The following is a 9,686-nucleotide window of genomic DNA, read 5'->3' as shown; positions in this document are numbered from 1 at the left end:
CGAGCATAAACAAGCTATCATTGCTGTCGATATCTTCTAGGAATTTAACTCACTATCAGATATCAGGTAGACCTAACGGGCAGACCTGATAAAGTGTAGGTACCTGTCAGGTTTACCTGATAGTGAGTGTCTGGTCCAATACAGTTACCCACAAAGAACTCGACTCGCTCAACGTTGCCTTCAGTGTTCCATTGGGATGTTAGAAGTTGGTACATACAACGTGCTATCGCCGCTGACTCGGGCTTGTCAGACTTGTTCATGCCTTGAGGGCATGCCGGCATGTTATCAATTTATTAATGGTGATAACAATAACAGCATGTTATAATATATAACCGCATGTTATAAAGTATAACAACATGGTTATAAAGGATTAAATGATTTCGTTTCAGGCAAAGTTAACGGGACAAAACTGTACAAAAGGCACGCCGACAAAAGTTTACAAATAATATAAACAGCTCTTTGTAATTCAAATCACAAAGGGAATAATAATTATCAGGGCTAATATGAGTTTTAAGCTTTGGTATTTCCCCCCTCTCTTTTTCCCTTTATCTTCCTCTCCCTCCTCTTTATCGCCCCTTCCCCTATTTTTATCCCCCCCCCTTTGACATGTATCTTCCCCCTATATTTCCTTTATCCCCCCTCTCTCCTTCCTTTTATCTCCCTCTCTTGTTCCCTACATCCCTCCTCTCCCTTTCTTCTTCCCTTTATAATCTTCCTCTCCTTTTTGCTTTTGTTTCCTGTGGAAATTGAATTTTAAACATGGTAAAAGCGTACATGGTATAATTCACCTACAAAGGTATATGGGTATAGGGTATAGGTAACTAGGTATGTACCTACCTACTTGATGTAGTTCTCAGAACGGCTGGCTCTTCCCTATCCTGATCTTCTCCTTCGATTTCGGGACTTTAAACCCAAGTAGCTACCTTGTTACAACTCCGTCTATCAATCTTGGAAAAAAAAAGAAAGAAAAAGAAGAAGAAAGAAGATGAAGAAGATAGAAGAAGAAGAAGAAGAAGAAAAAAGATGAAGAAGAAGGAAGAAGAAGAAAGAAGAAGAAGAAGAAGAAGAAAGAAGAAGAAGAAGAAGAAGAAGAAAGAGATAGAAGAAGAAGAAGAAGAAGAAGAAGAAGAAGAAGAAGAAGAAGAAGAAGAAGAAGAAGAAAGAGATAGAAGAAGAAGAAGAAGAAGAAGAAAGAAGAAGAAGATGATGAAGAAGAAGAAAAAGAAGAAAGAAGAAGAAGAAGAAAAAACCTTCCCGTTGTTAAACTCGTGAAATTTACAAAGTCTTTGGTGTCCCTAATTGACTATTATTCAATATTGTCTGTCTGTCGACACGTTTGTGTGGGTGTCAATCTTTGTGTTTTGCACCCCACGAACCTAAATTAGGATCATTTTCCTCCCAAAAAAAAAAAAAAAAAAAAAAAAAAAAAAAACAAACAAACAAACAAACAAACAAATTGAAAAAATACTTCAAACACTAAGTGGGTACCTACTTGAATTTTGCATCAAACGTTTCTAAATTTAGATTCATGTAATATTTACTGATGTAAGTACATAGTTACTATCATTTGGTTATCAAGGATTAAATGATTTCGTTTCAGGCAAAGTTAACGGGACAAAACTGTACAAAAGGCACGCCGACAAAAGTTTACAAATAATATAAACAGCTCTTTGTAATTCAAATCACAAAGGGAATAATAATTATCAGGGCTAATATGAGTTTTAAGCTTTGGTATTTCCCCCCTCTCTTTTTCCCTTTATCTTCCCCTCCCTCCTCTTTATCGCCCTAATAGGGAAGGCCCTATTTTTATCCCCCCCCCTGTGACATGTATCTTCCCCCTATATTTCCTTTATCCCTCCTCTCCCTCTCTCCTTCCTTTTAACTCCCTCTCTTGTTCCCTTCATCCCTCCTCTCCCTTTCTTCTTCCCTTTATAATCTCCATCTCCTTTATCCTCTCCTTTTTGCATTTGCTTCCTGTGGAAATTGAATTTTAAACATGGTAAAAGCGTACATGGTATAATTCACCTACAAAGGTATATGGGTATAGGTAACTAGGTATGTACCTACTTGATGTAGTTCTCAGAACGGCTGGCTCTTCCCTATCCTGATCTTCTCCTTCGATTTCGGGACTTTAAACCCAAGTAGCTACCTTGTTACAACTCCGTCTATCAATCTTGGAAAAAAAAGAAAGAAGAAAAAGAAGAAGAAGAAGAAGAAGAAGAAGGAAGAAGATGAAGAAGAAGAAGAAGATGAAGAAGAAAGAAGAAGGAAGAAGAAGAAGAAGAAGAAGAAGAAAGAAGATGAAGAAGAAGATAGAAGAAGAAGATGATGATGAAGAAGAAGAAGAAGAAGAAGAAGAAGAAGAAGAAAGAAGAAGATGAAGAAGAAGAAAGAAGAAGATGAAGAAGAAGATAGAAGAAGAAGAAAGAAGATGAAGAAGAAGGAAAAGAAGAAGAAGAAGAAGAAGAAGAAGAAGAAGAAGAAGAAGAAGAAGAAGAAGAAGAAGAAGAAGAAACCTTCCCGTTGTTAAACTCGTGAAATTTACAAAGCCTTTAGTGTCCCTAATTCGCTATCATCCAATATTGTCTGTCTGTCGACAGGTGTGTGGGTGTCAATCTTTGTGTTTTGCACCCACGAACTTAAATTAGGATCATTTTCCGCACAAAAAAAGAAAAAACAAAAACAAAACAAACAAATTGAAAAAATACTTCAGACACTAAGTGGGTACCTACCTACCTACTTGAACTTTGCATCAAACGTTTCTAAATTTAGATTCATGTAATATTTACTGATGTAAGTACACAGTTACTATCATTTACATTTGAATATTTATGTGAGCAACTAAAAATAAAACAAATATAAAGAAACAACCCATTTAAAACAAACAAGCAAGCCACGAGCCATGAACTTTAAACTTTGTAACATTATTCCACAGAGAAAAGAATTAATAATAAAAAATCTGGTGTGAACATCACACGACTTTCCTCGTCCTATTGAATGATGCTTATTCGTGTCGCATCCTTGTCACATTTAACATCTACATCCCAAATTTCAAGCCTCATATCTAGCTCTTACCGTTCTCGAGATATTTTGTTTACAGACAGACACACGGACCAATGGCTGAAACTTTTCAAGAATATGAGAAATCATAATAATAGCCCTTGTCCTCATAGCGATGGTGGAAAAGCAATGGAGAGGAACGGAGGAGGAGGAGGAGGAGGAAAAGGAGGAGGAAGAGGAGGACGTGAAGGAGATTGTCCAATAATAACGTAAACCACAACCTGTGTCAGTGGCGAAGGTTAGTGGGGAAGTTATTTTAGTGGTATTTTCCACTTTAAACACTACGGACAATAGGTCATTCGCTCTAAGTAGATTTGGAACTTTGAAAGAGTTCATTTCCTAGATTCCTAGGAGATCTACAGTGCCGGGAGGCGGGAGGTGGGCGAACGTCACCTTTTCTCTCAATAAAACTACAAAGTCAGACTAGTTAGCTTGGCAAGAAGCGAGACTAGGTTGCGGGTTCGATCCCCGCCCGGGGCGAACTTTATCCTAAACAGATAATTTTCGTTTTCGGAACGGCTGGCTTTCTCTTATCCTGTCCCCCTTCTCTATTTGATTTCGAGACGACAAGTCCTTGTGCCATTTCTCTATCAAACCGCTTCAAAGGTCAAACTACGCTACTGACGCGAAGAAAAAATGCTGGAAAGAAAACACTCGGACCATAAAATAAATAGGCCCATTACTAAAGAGTAGAGAATAGATATGAGATTGGAAAATCCATAGCTTTGGGAGCTTTGAGAATCATCTATGAACGAACGGAGAGAGGTGTGACTTTTAAATATTTTTTAGTTTTAAATTTTCTAAAAAAAAAAAAAACAATAGGTGATAAGAAGGTAAACTTTTTATACCTACCCTGATCAAGTAAAGACTTGTGAAAAGTAATACCCATTAGAGAGATTGAGAGAGAGAAAGGAATAATGAAAGAGCGTGTGAGACAGAAAGAGAGACAGAGAGAGAAGGAGATAGAAAGACACAGAGAGAAAGAGGAAGGGGGCTCATTTCGGCCCTTAAAAAACTGTCAAGTCAATTTTCTCTCGAGTTTTTTTTTCTCCATTTTTTCTCTCCAGACTTTGATTAGGTTTTTCTAACTTTTCAATCTATGCCAGACAGACTAAAAATTACCTGCCTGTTTATACAAAGACCGTCTTTCTATAGAGGGTGGTTCAGAAAAATGGTGTGCAATAGGTAACCATTAAGGAGCGCAGTAGTGCTCCGCGCAGCCAAGTCAAGAAAGTTTGACCGTAAACAGTATTAGCCAGAGCCAGCCTAGTTAGCCTGGAGGGTCGCGCGTCTCCCTTTTAAGCGCTAGGTCCCTTCTTGGATTCCCACCCGAGACAGATTTTATCCTGAACAGATAATGTTCGTTCTCGGAACGGCTGGCTTTCTTCTATCCTGACCTCCTTCTCTCTTCGTTTTCGGGATTATAAGACCTTAAGGAATTACAGGTTTGGTAGTTTGCCCAAATCTTCATTTTGCTCGATATCGGTTTGTATCAAGTCCTAGATAATTTGTGAGATCTTTGTAGGTAGGTACCTCTAGTTTGAGAATGGAATAATAAAATGGAACTGTGACTCTTCTCTTCTGTTCTCTCTTTGGGTTCTTGACGGATCCCAGGTTCCATTATTGTTTGATTTGTTGTTACTCTTTATTTACGTTTTTATTTTAAGTTCTTTCGTTCCACTTTCTTTTTTACTTCATTGAATTAGTTTCGATATATTTCTTCTCTTTTTCCTTTCTTCTTCTTCCTGGTTTACCGTTGTTTATCTTTCGTGTGTGTTTTTCGCTTTGTGTTGTGATGATTTGTTGATTTTATTTCTCCTCCATGTCTTCAAACAGTTGTTTGTGAGCGGTTCCTTTTATGCTTTTGCAATGTGCACGGAAGTAAATCTTGATAAATCTGCTTGATTGTTGGTTTGATCTTGTTTGTTGTTGTTGTTGTTGTTGTTGTGCACTTTTTGTGAAACGTGGAAAGGTTTGCGAAGCTTTTGAAAGGATGGAATTTATCAAAAAGTTTAGGTAATATTGCAGATTGACTACTTTTTTTAGTTTTCCTTTTATCCATGCTTCTAGTTTTTCTTTTATCCTGGATAGTTTTATGTCTTCAAATGGAAACATACCTTGATTAAGCCACGGAACCACAAAAGGCTCGTGAGTCCTAATGTGTCAATCCAATCCAACTTCCTTCTTTCGTCATGAATCGAGAACCGTTTGTCCGATTTTGATAATTTTGACAAACACACTCCAAACGCCCAAGGGACATTTTCTATGTAGATTTTGAGATCGATCTGGCCAACAGGGACACAATAGGGGCAATTTTTATGAGCAAGTTTTTCTGTTCACTGAACCCCTAAGGTTTTATTAGGTCTGAAGAGGAGAAATCGGAGGGGGAAATATGGCTTGAAAAGGAAAAAGAGGGGGAGAGAGATGGAGGGAAAGAGGGATATAAAGAGGGAGAGAGAGAAATGGAAAGGAAGGAGAGGAAGAGTAAGCAGAAAGAGATAGGGGGAATAGAGAGAGAGGAAGAGGAAGAAAAAGATAGAAGGAAATGAAGAGGGAGAGAAATAGGAGACGACCTATGAACTCAAAGCGAGAAAGTTTTAGATAACACTTCAGTCGATAATTTTAGCGTCACCTGTGTTAAGCTACGCCGAGAAAGGCCAATAAATGGATGGGTGACTTAAACATTATATTCGGAAGAAAGGGAGAACGGGCTCTAGTCTTGATTTTAAATCATTACATGAAAGTAAAATCAAATCAAGAATAATAATAATAATAATAATAATAATTATAATAATAATAATCTGAATATTAAACAAATTAGGTAGGTACATAGACTACATAGGTAGGTACTGATTTTCTCTAATCACGATCGAATAAACTACGGCCTAAAAAATTCCCGGAGGGACGGACCCAGCTTGTTTTTCTAATTTTCCTCCTCCCCTTTTATTCTTCTTCTTCTCCCTCTCCTCTCTCTCCTCTCCTCCTGCTCCTTTTTTCTCTCCTTATATTCCTCCTGCTCCTCCTTCTATCTGCGTCCTTTTCCTCCTCCTCCTCCTCCTTTCGCTCTTCCTCTTTCTTTTCCCGCTCTTACTCCTTCTTTACTCCTCTTTCCAATTCACCACCTCCTCTTACTTCCCTTCTTTTTTTCCCTTTTCTCATCCTCCACCTCCTCGTCCCACATCCATATTTCTACTTGTTCATATTTTCCTGACGTGGGAGGAAAAAAATCGTAGAAAATGAGCTTTACCTCCCTCTCATTTCGAGCGTTGCATACTTCAGAGCGCGAACTTCTGGAAAATTCTCGTCCATTAATTTTCATTAAATGGAAACTGATTGGGAAGGATCCAAATTAAAATATTACTTATTTATACGTTTATTATTTGTCTTTCTCTTTCTTTCTTTTTCTCTGTCTCTCTCGCTCCCGTTTCTTTGTCTTTATAAACGAGTGAAAGAAATAACTGAACAGAGAGAGAGAAACATAGATCGAGAAAGAACGAGAGAGAGTGTGAATACAAAGAGAGAGAAAGAGAGAGGGAGATAAAGATAGAAAGAGCGAGAAAGACAGAGGTTGATAAGGGTTGGTGACAACAGAGTTAGGTATAAAGAGAGAGAGATAGAGAGAGAACGAAAGAGAGAGAGAGAGAATGAGAAGAGAGAGAAAGAAAAAGAAAGAAAGAGAAAGACAGAGGTTAATAAGGGCTGGGGTGACAACAGAGTTATAAAAAGAGAGAGAAAGAAAGAGCAAGAATAAGAGGAGAGAGCAAGAGAAAGAGAGAGCGAGATAGACAGAGAGAGAAGGAATGAGCAAGATAAGGAGTAAGACAGAGAGTGATAGAGAGAGAAAGAGAAAAAGAGAAAGACAGAAGGTTTAATAAGGGTTAGGGTGACAACAGAGATATAAAACGGGGGGTCCTTTCTTCCTTATCTTAAGGATTCGATACATTTAACACAAGTAGAGATAGATACTTGAGAGCAGCTGCTGTGATAACAACTTGGCCTGGGCTGAGGATCATTTATGTTTGGCCAAGTGTTATCTTAATAAGATCTGGCGGGTAGCCGTACACTCTTCACTCATACTTCTGTTAATGGAACATTACATTGAAATGGGGGGTCTTTTCTGACGAAATTCCTGTGTGTGGAGTCCAGTATGGAGGTGTAACGTCACCGTATAACCAACTCGGGTCAAGAAATTTAAATTTCCAAAATAGGTTTCCCCTCTGATGGCCATTCAGTCTAAATGTTAAATGAGAGTTATGAAAGAATGTGAAGAAAGGAAAAGGTTGTTTTTGGTGTTTTTTTTTTATTATTTTTATAATTATGTACCTAATTTATTTAATTTTTATATTTTTATTTTTATCTTTAGCCAGCTTAGTCACCTTCCTTTAAAGGTAGTGAAGCCTTTTAAGAGCTAGAGTGCAGGCTCTATTCCGCCCGGGGCGACCTTTATCCTAAACAGATAAGTTTGTGTTCTCGGAACGGCTGGCTTTCTCCTACCTTGTCTTCTTCTCCCTTCGATTTTTCGATTTTGGGACGATCAGACATTCTTTGAAGGATCCCTTCGTAACTCTTTCATATGGCCAAAGAAGTTCTGAGGATTAGTAGCTATAGTAAAGTTCGACTGTTTGACCAGATAGGGGACATTTATTTTACCTAATGGTCACCTTACAAGGCGAGGTACCTCCGTTCAACGGCACCGAAGAACGTATTCGAATTCCCCAAACCTCTCCACCATACAGTGAAACATTTGGCCAAATAAATTCAAAAAGCCCCTCTGTACCTCCATCTTTTCGACCCTCCCCCCCCACATTCTGACCGTCACGACCTAAAGTTCAACCATTACGCCAGCTCTCACTTCCAACGTTCTGTTTGTCCCTTCCCCTTCTCTCTCCTTTCTGCTGCTTCCCATCTCCTCCTGTCTTTCCTTCTCCTCTTTTCTTCTCTTTCTTCCCATTCTATCCCCTGTCTCCTTGTTTTTCCTTCCCCTCTTTCCCTGTCTCTCTTCCCATTCTATCCCCTTTCTCCCTCTTTGTAAATCAGTGGAGATGTCAGATTTCTTATCCCAGTGAATCTGGTGTTTGCCACTTGCCAGCCTAGTTAGCGTGGAAGGTAGCGTGCCTGTCTTGTAAAAGCTGGATCGAGGTTTTGAATCCTGTCCGGGGGAACTTTATCCTAAACAGATAAGGATCGCTGTTGGAACGGCTGGGCATGACTTTCTCCTGCCCTCTTCTCTTCGATTTCGGGACGATGAGACCTTCTTTGTTACAGTTCAATATAGGTATCAAACGAAAAAATAAAATAGGTAAATCATTAAAATTAAAATACCTAGTGTCACATGTTTTATTAGGATATTCAGAATTCATACTTTTTTGATTTTATTCATTCTCAAGGCCATATTATTTTACGGGTGGGACCCCTGGGCCCTCTTAAATACGGCCTTGTTGTACAATCTGAACTCAACTGCATTGTGGAAAATTTTTGCATTTCATTATTTCCAGTCAGTGAACATGACATTGAACATTCTCGATTTACTGTTTCCAATATTGCTCTCTTCTTTGCTCTCTTCTCTTCCACCTTTCTCTTTACCTATTCTCTTGCTCATTCTCATTTTCCTCCTCCTCCTTCTCCTCCTCCCCCTCCCTCTCCTCTGTGTAGGAATAAGACTTCTCCTTCTTCTCTTCCTCCCCCTGATCCTTGTAGGAATAAGATTTCTTCTTCTTCTTCTTCCTCCTTCTTCTTCTTCTCCTCCTTCCTCCTTCTCCTCCTCCGTCTTGTAGAAATAAGACTTCTTCTTCTCCTCCTTCTTCTTCTCCTACTTTTGAATCATCAATTTGAAGCCGAGTACATTCTGAAGAAGTAAACAGCTCTCCCCCCCCACATTCTGACCGTCACGACCTAAAGTTCAACCATTACGCCAGCTCTCACTTCCAACGTTCTGTTTGTCCCTTCCCCTTATCTCTCCTTTCTGCTGCTTCCCATCTCCTCCTGTCTTTCCTTCTCCTCTTTTCTTGTCTTTCTTCCCATTCCTTCCCCTGTCTCCTTGTTTTTCCTTCTCCTCTTTCCCTGTCTCTCTTCCCATTCTATCCCCTCTCTCCCTCTTTGTCCCTTCCCCCTTCCCTTTTCTCTCCTTTCCTCCTGTTTTCCCTTCTTCTCTTTCCCTCCTCTCTTTTTCCCCTTTTTTCTCCTTCCCTTCCCCTCTCCTCCTGTTTTTCATTCCCCTCTTTTCCCGTCCATCCCATTTCCTCTCCCTCTCCTAATGCCTTTCCTTCTCCTCTTTCCCTGTCTCTCTTCCATTTTCTCCCTGTCTTTCCAACTCCTCTTTTCTTGACTTTCGATCTAAATTCCCTCCGCTCTCTCCCTCTTTGTCTCTTCCCCTTTCTTCTCCCTCCCTTATCCTCCTACCTTTCCCCTCTCTTCTTTTCCTCTCTCCTGTCTTTCCTTCCCCTTTCTCCCGTCTTTCGTTCTGAATTCCCTCCAATCTTCCGCAGTCTTTCCTTCTTTTTCTTTGCAATCTCTCCCTTTTCCACTGTATTCTTCCCTCCGATTTCCTATTTTTCTCCTCCCTCGCTTTCTTTTCTTTTCTCTCTTATTATCCTTCTGTTCCATCTTTACCATCTTCTTAACATCCG

The 9,686-nt window shown here is 39.5% G+C and overlaps 1 protein-coding gene across 1 annotated transcript; it reads right to left on the bottom strand.

Annotated features, from left to right (window-relative positions):
- Nucleotides 1–6,099: 6,099 nt before the first annotated feature.
- Nucleotides 6,100–8,777, bottom strand: LOC113467074 (protein SREK1IP1-like; the record flags this gene model as incomplete). The annotated part of the gene is given in 2 exon segments (XM_026823025.1): nt 6,100–6,166; nt 8,722–8,777. Coding segments are annotated over 2 exon segments (123 nt in total), but the record flags the coding sequence as incomplete, so codon positions are not given.
- Nucleotides 8,778–9,686: the final 909 nt, after the last annotated feature.

The sequence above is a fragment of the Diaphorina citri genome, unplaced genomic scaffold (genome assembly GCF_000475195.1).
Source record: "Diaphorina citri unplaced genomic scaffold, Diaci psyllid genome assembly version 1.1 scaffold397, whole genome shotgun sequence".
NCBI classification, from domain to species: domain Eukaryota; kingdom Metazoa; phylum Arthropoda; class Insecta; order Hemiptera; family Psyllidae; genus Diaphorina; species Diaphorina citri.
Note: the sequence above shows the minus strand (reverse complement) of the source record. Positions and strands in the feature narration are given on the sequence as shown.